Source organism: Chelonoidis abingdonii, chromosome 6 (assembly GCF_003597395.2).
Source record: "Chelonoidis abingdonii isolate Lonesome George chromosome 6, CheloAbing_2.0, whole genome shotgun sequence".
Classification (NCBI taxonomy): Eukaryota; Metazoa; Chordata; order Testudines; family Testudinidae; genus Chelonoidis; species Chelonoidis abingdonii.
Window position 1 is genome coordinate 36,099,138 of NC_133774.1, and position 15,240 is coordinate 36,114,377.

General features: G+C 39.2%; 1 protein-coding gene across 1 annotated transcript in view; it reads left to right on the forward strand.

The window, feature by feature from the left end:
- Positions 1 to 15,240, forward strand: part of MTREX (Mtr4 exosome RNA helicase) — an 82,188-nt gene that overhangs the window by 10,379 nt on the left and 56,569 nt on the right. Inside the window, exons 6-13 of the mRNA XM_032769027.2 lie at positions 570 to 744; positions 3,429 to 3,519; positions 4,290 to 4,414; positions 6,185 to 6,283; positions 7,542 to 7,644; positions 7,801 to 7,932; positions 10,115 to 10,194; positions 12,592 to 12,702. Coding sequence (XP_032624918.2) covers positions 570 to 744; positions 3,429 to 3,519; positions 4,290 to 4,414; positions 6,185 to 6,283; positions 7,542 to 7,644; positions 7,801 to 7,932; positions 10,115 to 10,194; positions 12,592 to 12,702 — 916 coding nt within the window. The remainder of the gene's footprint in view (positions 1 to 569; positions 745 to 3,428; positions 3,520 to 4,289; positions 4,415 to 6,184; positions 6,284 to 7,541; positions 7,645 to 7,800; positions 7,933 to 10,114; positions 10,195 to 12,591; positions 12,703 to 15,240) is intronic.

The following is a 15,240-nucleotide window of genomic DNA, read 5'->3' on the forward strand; positions in this document are numbered from 1 at the left end:
CTATGGGATAGCTACGGAAGAGCTACCCACAATGCAACGCTTCAGAAATCGACGTTAGCCTCGGACCATGGACGCACAATGCCGAATTACTGTGCCTAGTGTGGCCACATGAAATCGAATTTATAATATCAGTTTTATAAAACCGATTTTAGCTAATTCGATATTATCCCGTAGTGTAGACGTGGCCTCAGTGTCTGTGTCTTTCTGCTGGGTGTCCTCCTACCTGTGTGTACTAGAGGAGGTTTGAGGGCCTGGTCAGTGTAAGAGAGCCCAGACTGGTGGAACAGGTGGGTTCAGTGGTACCCCAGTATATCAGGTGGCACCCTGGAGTGGGGGATAACCCATCACAGTCGCTACTTAACCTATTTAACAAATCTAATTTGCCAAGTGTAACTTTTAGAGTCTCTGTGCAATGATATGTAAGTTCTACCAGCGTGGATTAAATCGAAGCTGGTAACAAACAGGTGAAAGGATTCTGTTTTGTTACCAGTCTTCTGTGTTAGATTTTTACTTTTCATGGAAGGGTAGAAAGGTGTAAATGTCTCACATGTATTTAATTTATATTGTAGATATGCAATTGCCTTGGCTTTGAGGGAGAAACAGCGTGTGATATTTACCAGTCCCATTAAAGCTCTGAGTAACCAGAAGTATCGTGAGATGTATGAAGAATTTCAGGATGTTGGTTTGATGACTGGGGATGTCACCATTAATCCTACAGCTTCTTGTCTTGTAATGACAACAGAGGTATGTTTAAGTAGGTAATACTTAGTCCTTTTGCTTTTCCTTTTTGTCTCTGTTGGAGTATTTTTGGCCCATGCTGTTGAGAGTGGTTGAAACAGAAAGATGTCCAACAAAGGTTATACTGGGTGAATTACGTTTAAAAATAACACAACATTTTAAGTTCCCTCTGCCCTCACAACTTCCCCTGCCTTCAATTTAGTCTCTGATTGGGGTTGGGGGTGGGAATTAACTACTTTGAAACGACCGTTGTGTTTTCACATTTTTGAGATGTGTCCCAGGCACTATGGTGGCTCAGGAACCTTCTGGAAAGCAGTGCCTGTTAGGGCTGCATGTTGTCCCTTTTTAAGTACTGAATTTTTGGAACAAGACTGTAAAAGGGTGACGTGGCCTCAAACATTGCAGTTTCTTCCTTTTCTCAGCTAGCTGCAGGTGAATGAAAATGCTTCCATATTTACTGTTCTGTGGTAGTTTAGCTAGTTAGTAAATATTAGGTAGTGTGCCCCATTGCACATTACGTTTTTATTCTAAATGTGTGATCCTTTGACCTTTTTCTCATGGCCAATCAAGTCACTAAGGATTTACTTCTGTAGTATGTCTCATGCTTCCCTGTAGTTCCAGAGGTGGATTCACATGTCTGTTGTTTCCTCTGCCTGGGGAAGTCTAGAATAGATCATTGCTCATTGTGTAAGGGTTTCACATCTCAAGCTTGAACCAGTAGGCAGCAGAACTTTCATGTCATCCTCAGCAGTTAAGGTGTTGCTCATTTCCCAACAAATCTATCAAGAGGCAATGGCTTTGTGGGGCTGGTGCCTGACTTACTCAGGTTTGAGATGATGTGCATGGTCCTTGAATTAGACCATGGTTGATCTGACTCAAGAAATGGAGCTGTCTGTCTTCAAACTTTGTTGGGTAACAGCAATGTGAAATGCTTCCCCTCTGGGTAAGGGGTTGCAATTTTTTTCAAGTGGGGGGGGTCACACTTTTTTTTTTAAGTCCAGAGAGGGTCACCCATACAAAAAGGTTGAGAAACACTGGTCTATACTGTGTGGATGAATGAGTTGATCTTTCAGGGAAGCTTCTGTTTCTCTTAGTGGTCTCATCAGACCAGCTCTTTCAGGAATATCTGAACATCTCAGCTGTCCTCGCTGTTTGTTCCCAGTAGGCTGACTAATTTTATTATAGTCCAAAATGCCCTCTGCCCTGACATGGCTTTCTCTGTGAACAGCTACTCTGTATCCATATGTTAAGTCCATATAATTTCTTTTAGGTTATTTATTATATGTGGCCTTTCATCCTCTCTTGTTTTTCTATGAAAGTGCAATTGCGAACGCTCTCACCATATCTGTCAGTAAACAAGTTCTATTGTTTTCAGTCAAGTCACAAGACTCCGGAAATGTGAATCTTCCCACTAGTCAGAAAAGCCATTGCAAAATGGTACTTCAACTTGGTGCTGACAGGGTTGATAGACTTCTTTTTGAGACCTTTGGAGAATCCACCTGTTATTAGAGACAGTATTTTTAATCAGTTACATCTGCAAGAAGAATGAGTGTTGCGTACTCTAATAGCTGATTTCTTGTTACCATATATCACAGGGATAAAGTGGCCCAAGCTTATATAAAAATGGTGTCTTGAATTCCACCTGACTCAGATTATTGCTCTCCTGATGGTCTTTGCAAAATTTCTTTATTACCTACCAAAATTAGGAGTCCCTATTCTATATGCTGAGGACTTTAAATTTTTATTTGGGTAGGACTGAGGCACTTAAAGTTAGTAAGATTGTTTTTATAGCTTTTGGGAATCAGTTTTTAAAAGGAATGCTACTTCCATTCATCTCCTGCATCAGTAGATTAGATTGAGTACTTTGGCATATTACGTTAGCTTGGGAGTCAGTTCCTTAGGATCTTATGACTCACCCCACTGTGGCTAAGGCAGCACTGATAGCAAGTCTTTGTCACGTTTCCATCTTAGAAGTTGGTGGAACACAGACCTGCAGTTAGCTATACACATTTACTTAGCATTGCTCTCTCAGCTTGGCATCTAGGTCAGATACTTATTCTGGAACCAATTCTGCAACCTTTGTTTAGTTAGAACTTCTCAGCCTACCTTACTGGGGGTGGCTGTACTGCTCAATAGATTCCACAAGTGGGAATAAGCAGAAGTCACTTTAAAGAGTAAATAGTTTTTAGGAGAAAAACTTGAGTGGGAAGAACTCTTAGGCTTTAAAGGATTACCCCCTTAATAATTACCTGTGTGGCATCTTTTGGGTAAATGAAGGTTTAAAAGAACATTAAACTGAACTGGTCCTGAAATTTAGTGATAATATACTATCAAATGGATAATCAGAGTTATGGCAATAAATTCAGCCTCTTGTTCCTTCTCTGTATCTTAGGAGGAACAGGTTCAAATCATGTTGTTGAGTTTCATGATTAGAGTTTATTGTGCAGAGTATCTTATAATTATTTCTAGGAGAAGCTTGCTACAGATTTGATATTCTTCTTGATAGTCTAACTCTAAATGTATAGTTTTTTTAATTGCAAATTAAGGTTTCATATTACCATATGAATTTGAGCCAAACATCTCTGTGAAACTTTCTTAAGGAGATCCTTGAAAGCAGAGTACATTCAGTAATAATAATTAATGTTACTTAAGTGCTAGATACATCATTTGCACCCTTTTATTTTCTTCAGATTTTGAGAAGTATGCTCTACAGAGGTTCTGAAGTTATGCGAGAAGTTGCTTGGGTTATTTTTGATGAAATCCATTATATGAGAGACTCAGGTATGGTGTATTTACAGTTTTGCTATGAAATAAATAGTATATTCTTTTTCCTGTCTGTGGCATTGCCTGCTCGCTCCTGCCTCTGCTCAAGTCCACAAACAGCTCGGAGACCTTTTTGTTGGTAAAACACCCTATATGGTTTATGTACAATGTTGGTTGCCACCATCTTGTATGCTGGACAGCCTTACACCTACAGTCCTGGGGAGTCATCAGTGAAGAGCAGAGTGAGGGAAGGTCTACACTCCAGCCAGGATCGAGGCTTTGAGATTGATCCACCAATGGTCTATTTAGCGGGTCTAGTAAAGACCTGCCAAATCGACTGCAGAACGCTCTCCAGTTGACCCCTGTCGCCCAACGAGAAGAGCAAGGTAAATCGACAGGAGATTGTCTCCCATCGACCCTCTGCAATGTAGGCCTTGCGGTAACTCGGCCTAAGGTACGTCGACTCCAGCTACGTTATTCACATAGCTGTAGTTGTGTAACGTAGGTTGATTTACTGCGGTAGTATAGACATAGCCTCAGTATGTGTCTGTCTGCTTCCCCTCAGCCTGCTTCTTTGCTGTGCCTTTTGTATCATCTGCCTAATGGCCTAATTAGCCTCTTAGTGCTCCTCAGCCCATCAATTAGGCACAGCTCTTCTTAGTGAGGTCTGCTCTGGAATAGTTAATTAGAGCTGCAGTGACCAGAGTGCTTGCTCCTGGAACTCAGTAGGTGGGAAGTGGGGTTGTGCGACCTTCATATAATTTGTCATGTGCATCTTCTGTTTTCAGAACGTGGTGTGGTTTGGGAGGAGACCATTATTTTGCTACCTGACAATGTTCACTATGTGTTTCTTTCTGCCACTATTCCGAATGCCCGCCAGTTTGCTGAATGGATTTGCCATCTTCATAAACAGGTCTGAAGTCATTGTTGGGTGGGGTCCGATCCACAAGATCTCCATCTTAAAAAGTGGAAGATCTGATAAGTGTAGGAGAACTGTATTCCTAGATAGGTTGTGTTGCTTTTACAGTTTAAATTAAAGAGAGATCAACTCAAAATTGGCACAAAATTTTGACTATGTAAAAACAAATATACTGTTTTGTAAAACAATATAAATGTTTTTATATATTTAAAATCCTAATGGCAGGAGTTGTTTTAAACAAATAAACATTCCCCTGTAGTGTTTGCATCCCAAACAATGCAGCACAGAGAACATGAACAAAAAGATTGTGTGTGGGAGTGTGTATGAGAAACAGAAAATTACATTTTTTTTATCATTTGTCTAAAGGACAAAAATGTAAAAAGCATAAATCATGAAACATGAGTTGGATTTAAAAATGCTCAGTTTAAATAATCCAGTTATAGTAACCTAGGAAAGGAAATTGTATAAAATAAAATTAAGTTCACAATGATGTTTTAATTTTATATAAAAGGAATATTTTGTGTGTTTTTTGGGGAGGGGGTACAATACAAACTTCTTCGCAATGTGTAATGGTAAGTGGAAATGAAATTAGGAGTCTTTTTAATCTTTGTTTTGTTGTTTTGATTTTTATATTCTGGTAGGTCTCAGCATTTAGGTCATAGGCTTTCTTTGTAACCATTAAATTGGAGAGAGACTTATTTACTGCTGTATCCCTCCAATAATTGAGGCTTTTACACTGAGCTTGTAATTGTGTGTTCCTGAAAAGTATTTGTATTTTTTTTTCCTTCTCCAAAAGACGCTGTTAGTACTATATAAATCTTCTTTTGGATAATATGTTTTAGGCCTAACTTTCTATCAGGGCTTGTCTACATGGCAAGTTACTATATGGCGAGCCAGGGTTTGAATCTTAATCCTGGGGGAATTCTGTGCCCTGCAGAAAAAGGGGGGAGCGAAGAAATCTGTGGGGAACACATGCCCCTTCTGGGGCAGCACGGGCATGTCTGCTTGGAGCAGCCAGCAACAGAGAGCAGATCACTGCAGGGGGCAGGCTAGGTGTGCATGTGTCCATGGAGAGGTGTTAAGAGGGTGGGGGTGGGTGCATGCCTGCATGCGAATGAGTGAGACAGACTCGCTCTGGGCTTGTCTACACTGGCAATTTACAGCGCTGCAACTTTCTCGCTCAGGGATGTGAAAAAACAATCCCCTGAGCACAGCAAGTTTCAGAGCTATAAAGCACCAGTGTAGACAGTGCACCAGTGCTGGGAGCTACGCGCCTCATGGAGGTGGTTTTCTTAGAGCACTGGGAGAGCTCTCTCCCAGCGCTCTGCTACGACCACACAAGCCACATTAGAGCACTGCCATGACAATGCTTTAGGGTTGCCAGTGTAGACTAGCCCTTAGAATAATGTTGCTTGAAAGCATAGTACACTAAGTTTACTCTGGGACTTTGACTGCACTATAGCAGTGTCTGCACACAAGCTTATGCACTGCTTAGTCACATCCTAGCCTGCCACAGAATAACTCTCAGTGCAGACAGTAATGTACGAGCATCTAAAGCAAACATGGTTTTGCATTCCTGATTGTGCTCTAATAAGAGAAGTGTGACTGTTCACAATCTTTTATTGTCTTGAGATTTAAAATATTTTTTATTTTTCTCTGGAAAGTGTTGTCTCCAGACTGTGGTCAAGGGGGTATACTTACTGTTTGAATAAATACCATATTTATAGTAGCAATGAGGTAAATTGTTTTGTTTCTCTCCCCCAGCCTTGCCACGTGATTTACACAGATTATCGACCTACTCCTCTGCAACATTATATCTTCCCAGCAGGGGGGGATGGACTCCACCTTGTGGTTGATGAAAATGTAAGACCTATTTAGTGTGTTTGAAAGATTGTCTGTGCTTTCAATAATTGAGACTGTCATTTTTAAAACTTATGGCAAAAATTTTGACCACTGATTCAACCTATCCCTACCCTGATTGACAGACAAAGTAGCACTATGTGGGATAACCCCTCTCTCTCTCTTCATTTAAGAAAAACAAACTTTTGACCATGATGCTTTGATTGCTGTTAAACATTACAGTGGTATGGAACACAGCAATTATTTTATTTAATGTCCCAGAATTCAGGTGGGTATGATGTGCCACATTGAGTTGCTCAAGAGTTTGAGTAGGAACTTTCCCCCTCATGAGATGCTGACTTGATTATCTCTGCAGTGTTTCCTTATTCTGTCAACAGTTTCTCTCCTGCATTTAAAAAACAACAAAAAACAACTCGTGATCCAGAAATACAAAATCTTAAAATACACATCAGAACTAGGACCCTACCAAATTCATGGTCCATTTTGGTCAATTTCACGATCGTAGGATTTTAAGAACTGTAAATTTCACAGTTTTGGTTATTGAAATAATAAATTTCATAGTGTTGTAATTGTGGGGATACCAAACCAAAGGGGATTATGGGGGTGTGTCTCAAGGCTGTTGCAGGAGGGTTGCAATATTGCCACCCTTACTTCTGCATTGCTGCCTTCAGAGCTGTGTGGCCAGAGGACAGCTGCTGGCTGGGTGCCTAGTTCTAAAGGTAGTGCTAGCTCCAGCAGTAGCCCAGAAATAAGGGTGTAGCAATACCATACCATGCCACCCTCACTTCTGTGTTTCTGTTCCCAGCCAGCAGCTGCTGCTCTCTGGCCACTCAGCTCTGAAATCTGGTCTTCTCTACAACAGCCACATTTCAATGAGGGAGATCAGATTTCACAGCTGTGAATTTGGTAGGACCCTACTCATAACAGCTATTGTCACTGGGAGCAGCACTAGACTCAAATCAGGCTATTCATAATTCAAGGTCCAGCAGTTATGTTAGTATCATAATACAGAGCCAAATAAAGGCAGCATAGTATGCTGCTTCTTTAATTTCTCTATAAGTTCATATTCTTGCATGCAGAGATGCTTCTACATGCCCCCAATAAAAGGAGACACAGGCTAATTTATGGTAATACTTTATTTTTTTATAAATAATTTCATTTTTTTTGCTTTGTATCTGACTTAAAATGTCTTATTTCTGACCCGTTATAAAGTTTTAATTGGAGAAGTGAAATTGCTTACAAAAGTCACATTAATTTCTAGGGCGATTTCAGAGAAGATAACTTTAACACAGCGATGCAAGTACTTAGAGATGCAGGTGACTTAGCCAAAGGAGACCAGAAGGGCAGGAAAGGAGGAACAAAAGGTGAGTTTGAAATCTTGTATTTAAAAATGGTTCTTAGATAATACAAGGATGAATTAAGTTATTTTAAAACTGAAAATGAGTGCTGTTAGTGTGTGTGTCTAGATTTAGAGACTTTTCTGCTGATGTCACTTCTAAATTAATGTTTTGTCTTTGCAGGACCATCAAATGTATTTAAGATAGTGAAGATGATCATGGAAAGGAATTTCCAGCCTGTAATTATATTCAGTTTCAGTAAGAAAGACTGTGAAGCCTACGCACTTCAAATGACAAAATTAGACTTCAACACAGGTACAGATGAATAAGTTGTAGTGTGGTTTTATTTCTAAATGCAGGTTTGCATAAATTATGTGAGAGACCTTTCTAGTCAGGTCTCTGCTTTATTTCAGGCTTTTTTGTATCTAATATGAAAAAAGCAGACCTACACTACATAGATATGGAAATGCAGAACTTTTCAGTTATATATAGTCTTAATAAATTAAGCTAATTGTAGTTGCAATTGCTGGCGCCAGTAGAGGATCTAATGAGCGTACAATGCTGAGATGTCTTTTCATTCTGAACCTTAGGGCATGGGTACATAACCACAGTAATTTTATAGTATTCTAGTGCACTGTCTGTCTGTGTAGACTCTGCTACTGTGTTCTGCGTTTCCTAATGCACAGTGATGTTCTGTGGTTTGAATGAGCAGTATATAAATGTGACCTGGGGAATTTTTAGTGCCCATTAGAGCAAGGCCTACCCAGACAATTAGTACATAGCATACTGGAGTGCTGAAGATTTACATCCCGGTTTGCCATGCAGTAAATGTTTGTGTAGACATGCCCTTAGTTTTACCTGCAGTGCATCTTGGAACAGCAGTAATGGTACAGCTACTTTCAGATACGGTTGCACAAGTCAAGAAATGATTGGCCATGTCAAGGTTCCTTCTTCACTCTGAACTTTAGGGTACAGATGTGGGGACCTGCATGGACACTTCTAAGCTTAATTACTAGCTTAGATCTGGTATCACTGCTATCATCCAGAAGTTTCAGTGTCTGGATCACTCCCTTTCCCCCCAGAACCTTCCCCTCTCTGGGTAGCCTTGAGAGACTCCTTCACCAATTCCCTGGTGAGTCCAGATCCAATCCCTTGGATCTTAAAACAAGGAAAAATCAATCAGGTATTAAGAAAAAAAGACTTTTAATTAAAGAAAAGAAAGGTAAAAATCATCTCTGTAAAATCAGGATGGAAAATACTTTACAGGGTAATCAGATTAATTTAGCCCAGAGGAACCCCCTCTAGCCTTAGGTTCAAAGTAACAGCAAGCAGAGGTAAAATCCTTTCAGCAAAATAAGGAACATTTACAAGTTGGTAGAATATAAACCTCCCATGCCAAGAACAGGAACATTTACAAGTTTGAGAAGAACAATCAAAAGTAAGACTAAATCACGCATGCCTGGCTGCTTACTTACAAGTTTGAACTGAGAGGACTGATTTACTTACAAGTTTGAAACATGAGAGACTGATTCAGAAAGATTTAGAGAGCCTGGATTGATGTCTGGTCCCTCTTAGTCCCAAGAGCGAACAACCCCCAAAACAAAGAGCACAAACAAAAGACTTCCCCCCACCAAGATCTGAAAGTATCTTGTCCCCTTATTGGTCCTCTGGTCAGATGTCAGCCAGGTTTACTGAGCTTCTTAACCCTTTACAGGTAAGAGGCATTAACCCTTAACTATGTGTTTATGACAGGTCACCTGCCAAGTTGTTCCCCGCCTCGCTTCCCTGTCTTTTGAGTTATGAGTTTGGCATCTGAGTAATTTCTCAGAAGCGGAAAAATGTTTTTTGTGCTCATGTAACATAACTAAACTGATCTTCCTCAGCTGCTCAATTCTCCCCTCCCCCCCTCAAAAGCCCTCCCACATTTCATCTTAACTTGGGAAAAGAGTAAGATTTAATTTAAGACTTTTTGAGAATCTTAGCAATAAATGTAGAGAGGGAGCTGTAATGGAAGTTGTCATAGATTGTGAACTCTTCAGGGCAGGGACCTTGTCTGCTCATCAACAGAATGTCTTTGCACAGTGCTGGCACAGTGTAATTAATTGTAGCATTCATTGTCACGTGCAGCGGGATATTTGTTCTCATAATCCACATGTACAACTGTCAGACTGTAATCATTGTAATTAAAAATTCTGCCCTTTACTTGTTTGTAAATAAAGCAAATGTTTTTTTTAATTAGCTTAAGTGTACAGCTGCATAATTATACCCTTTATTTTGGTAACTCATACATGTGTTTCAGTTGTACAAGCCAGGTAGCTTAAGGACGTCACTTTCTTTAATTAGCCGAGTATGCATGCTGACTTCCTAACTTTCAGCATTACTTTTTATAATGTAACCTTTAAAATAGTTAGCAGTTATATTTGACATGGTTTACAATACCAGCATGTTGGTATTTGCAGGAAAAAAATTGCTTATGTGTAGATATTTCCTTTTTTAGATGAAGAAAAAAAGATGGTTGAAGAAGTATTTAATAATGCAATTGACTGTCTGTCTGATGAAGACAAGAAACTTCCTCAGGTGAGTGTGGAGGTTGCTTAAGAATAATTTCAGTTAACATATACTAAAATTCATACTTGATGTGATACAGTGTATTTTAGATAAATATATGATGGATTGTTTATGAACAGTGTTGTGGAAAATGTCAGTAGCTTGTTTTGATTGAAAGTGAGGGCTAAATTAAAACTTAGAGGGTAAAGTTACTTTACCACTGTTTTGAGTCATAGCTCTACTCAATTTTCAGGGTAACTTTGAATGACTTATTTTTTAATAAAGTGTACATCTCCAAATAGGTGGAAATTTTTTTGTAATTGAAAGTTGCTCAAGTCTATTTGATATTGATTCTCTGTTCTTTATCAAATTTTGTCTTCGCATTTTTTTGTGAAGTCGAGTTAACAGAGCAGCTGCATACTAGTTTATAGGAGAATGGTTGCATCTTTACAATGGAAAAAATATAAATATATAAAAAATTAAGAGTTACCGAATACTAAAAAGGCAACAAATTTGTAACAGTTGCTAAAATTATGGGTTATATTTTTTATTTTGTTTTTTGTTCTATATGCACAACTTTTTCTTGTCCTGTTATTGATGAGCCTTTTGGAGAGTTTCATTATGATTCAGTGAGAGTCGGAAATTGCCACAGGAGCAGCAGGCCTTGTGCTTTTGACCATACCTGTGTTAGGGAAAACATCTCACCAGTGCTACCGCCGGTTCAGCTTCATTGATGGCAGGAATCTCTCCTAAAAGTCCCTAGCATAGATGGAACCATTGAGGCAGAACAGGGATTTTTTAAGTTCTGCCATCATCACTTTATGGTGTCACTTCATGAGGCTCTGTTTAAAAAATCTTGGTAGATAACCAGTAAGCATGCTCAGAAATTATTTTTCAATCACTTATACGTCTCTCTCCTCCTCAATACCTAACCAAGATGCTACTCTCCATTAAGGACTACTAGCATGCAAAGTTACAGCTTTCAAAGTGGAGCCATTTTGGAGTTAACTGCATGAGAACAGCTGACAGAAGAACAGGGGAAAAAATTTTTTTCATTCCTTTTAACTTATATAATGACTTAATGCAGTTTACCCAGGTCTTAAAAAAGTACTTGTTCTCAGACAAGCCTTGGAAAGTTCAGCCTTTGAGTTTTTGTAAATGTTCAGAGCAATTGAAAATCAGGATTCAGAATGGAAAAAAATTGAAACTATTTTGAAGCCTGGTGTGTTATATATAATATAGATATACACACACAGATATAGATATGTAAGTTTGTAACGATGGAATCCTATTCATAGTATATGGAATAGGTTGATAGTTTGCCTCTTGTGAATAATTAAATCTAATTCTGAAATCTTGCATCAATTTTGACACTCAAACTGAACAAAACAAGTTCTAATTAACAAAGCTAACCAAGTAAGTATGTGTTTATTTAAAAATAATTTTGGACTTTTAGATTTGATTAGAAGAATTTAAAGTGTTCAGAATTTGAACTATACAGTGTTTGCAAACAAAACATTCTGCTTTCCCAGAGCAAGATACTTCAAGACTATAAATTTATGATCAAATTGCAGCCAACCAAAACCATTTTTTTGGTCTGGTTTACCAAAAATGCCCTATGTGGTTAAGAAAAACTCTCAAGTAAACTTACAAATTTAAATATTCACATTTTTAAAATTACTTAACATGCTTAGCAGTAAGGAAATGCTGAGTTGTTCTGAATATTGAACAAAGCTATGAGAGTTTGAAATGTTGACAAACTAAGGGATGTGATTGGCTGAAATTGATGCAATGATTATGGTCTTCAGATTTGTTTTATTTCTGAGTCTGGATATATATGTTCATAAAGTCAGCAGTTCTGTTTACCTTCTCCTTTGGAAGCAATAGGTAAGGCGCTGCTTGGTCATAATAGCAAGGTCAGGCTTGCTTCATGGCTTTGGGAATATCTGTTTCCACTGACTGGAAGAGGAAATAATCAAAACATCCCGTATGTTCTCATTCTACTTTCATAGATAAATGCATCACTTTCCAGGAAGTGCTCAAGGGTCACAAGAAAGTAGAGCCTCTGTTTCTTTCCAGTGTCGCTTCTTATATGCTCTTTCACAGTGCGTTTAGAGAATTTTCCTGTTTAACTTTGAATGCTAATAGAACTCTAGACGCTACTACAGCTTGTGGATCGGAGATTCCTCTTATATGTGATCTGAGGTGCTAGACCAAGTAGCCAGAACAGACCTCTGTCTTTGGTCACTTTTTGTTGGGGGGTGAATCTTTAACAAGTCAAAGGTCTGTTTAGCTGTTTGTGCTTAAATTGTCAGATAACATGAAAACTGTAAGAGCAGGCTGTTAAATGTTTTACACATAATTGTTATCTTTTTGTTTTAAAACTATTTCAAAATAAATGTATTCACTTACCCTCTGTATTCACAGGTTGAGCATGTGCTTCCTCTTTTGAAGCGGGGAATTGGCATTCATCATGGTGGTTTGCTTCCTATTTTAAAGGAAACAATTGAAATTCTTTTTTCTGAAGGATTGATAAAGGTATATAGTTCATACCTATGTATTTAGGCGCAAGTCTGTGTATTTTTCATGATTATTTTAGCTTTGACTCCCTTGGAAATGTACAGTAGTTCATTGTGGGGCACTAGAACCTCAAAAATATGAACACCAGAGTTATGGACTTACCAGTCTAACCAACACCATGTGAAACCAGAAGTCCTCAATCAGGCAGCAGCGCAAAGGGAAAAAAAAAAAGAAATACTGTACTGCGTCGGAGCTTCAGTGACTGGGGAGTTGGAGCTGCCACCACTGGGGCTCAAGGCTTGAGCCCTGCGGCTCAGTTTCCAGCTTCTGCGGGGGGAGAGGGAGATGCGCTGGGGATTGGGGCTTCAGCTCTGTTCCTGGTTTCAGCTGGGGGCAGGGATTGGGGCTTCAGCCCCGCAGCTCCATTCCCATCTTCAGCAGGGGGTGGGATGGGTTGGGGATCTGAGCTCTCTGATCCCAGTTTCAGCCGGGGGCGGGAATGATTGGGACTTTAGTTAGTAGGGGAGCGCCTGTTTCAGCCCCAGAGAAGAGAAGGGCTTGTGAAGCTTACTCTCTAGAGGCCTGTGTCTTCAAACACCCATACAACGGTTCTGGAAAGCTCAAGGTTTTTCTACTAATTTGGATTAACTAACACAATTGGCATTTCATTTCTTCCTCTGACGCACCACTTTTTTTTAATTATTCATGACTAGATGACTCATTTTCCAGAGAGAGCAAACATATCAGGCTTCAAACTCTATGCCTTTTTTCCACTTTAGAAACACTTTTTCCAAGCACCAGCTATTCCTTAAGGGAGCTGGGCATGGGAATGGAGGAAGGAGGTCTCCTTAATGAAAGTCAATGTATTTACCAGTTTTTTGTTGCTTTAGGTATCTTTTTATTTGGGTGCTTTATAGTTCCAATTGTAAAAGTTCAGTGTGGTGGTTTTTTTTTTAAAAATGCAAAAAATAAATAACATGTTAAATATCAGAATTGCAGTAAATTATAGAATTTCATCTATATAAATTTTTCCCATTTCCTGTCCTTTTCATCTGCAGCCCAAAGTGATAGCAATTCAGGGAATCTTGTTTTGAGAAGAACTTTTTAAATTCTCTGTTGTGAGCCTCCATCTGCTACTATACTTTCACAAACTCCAAACACAGAAAATTGCTGTGTAGACATAACCCCAGACTGAATGCAGCCAGTTGCCAAACCCTCCGTTCTGTTATAAACTGAATAATGGTATGTCTAGACTAGAGTTCTTGCTCCTCTTGTAATTTGAATTGATTGATTGCCAATTAACTCAAATTACCTAAAAGAGAGAAGGTGGGTGAAGAAATACCTTTTATTGGACCAACCTCTGTTGGTGGAAGGAACAAGCTTTCAAGCTTCACAGAGCCCTTCTTTAGGTCTGGAAAAGAAAACTAGAGTATTGAAGCTAAATAAAGGTGGGATAGATTGTTCTCAAAGGAAAACTGCATAACATCTTCAGAAGACAAGCTGGGAACATAACTCTGCTGGACACCTACGGGTATGTCTACACAACCTGCCGGATCGGTGGATAGCGATCGATTTATCAGGGATCAATATATCGCATCTCATCTAGACACAATATATCGATCCCTGAACGCGCTCCCGTCGACTTTGGAACTCCATTAGGGCGAGTGACGGTAGCAGAATTGACAGAGGGAGCTGTGGCCATCAATCCCACGCTGTGAGGACGGGAGGTAAGTCGAAATAAGATATGTCGACTTCAGCTACGCTATTCCCGTAGCTGAAGTTGAGTATCTTACATCGACCCCCACCCCGTAGTGTAGACCAGGCCTAAAAAACATGGAGTTAACAGAGACACTGGGTTTATGGCCCATTACTACAACCTGTAACACACCTTGCTTCCTACTAACCCTCCATTGTCCTGCAACTGCAGAAGTATTAATTGCCCACTTCATTTAAAGTGGTCTCCTACAACATGTTTGAATATCTTATGCTTAACGATCTGTCCCACCTTGTATTTAGCTTACACACTCTAGTTTCCTTCTCTAGACTTGAAGAAGAGGTCTGTGAAGCTTGAAAGCTTGACCCTTCCGCCAACAGAGGTTGGTCCAATAAAAGATATTTCTTCACCCACCTTATTTCTCTCATAACCTGGGACCAACACATCTACAACAACATTGCAAACAAATTATTTAACACCTTTGTAGATGCTAATCTATATACTCCACACATATCGTAGGTTAATCCTAGGCAGAGTTCAGCTCTCAGTATTGAGTTTTAGTTTAAATAAAAGCCTTAAAAATTAACAATAAGTGCTTTCAAGAAATGAAATCAGTTGCTGTTTACTATGGGGTGGGGAGTTCAAATATTCCCAGCAGGGGACACAACTGTATATCTACGTATTGTAATTTGTTGTTTTTATGAGAACACTACCTTGAGAGCTGGTACCAGATACTGCTTGTAATTCACTAACATTACTGAAATACCATTGCTGTCATTGTAGGAGGGGGCAAATAGTGTTTTAAAACTTAAATAATTTTTTCATATAATTTTCTTGATCTA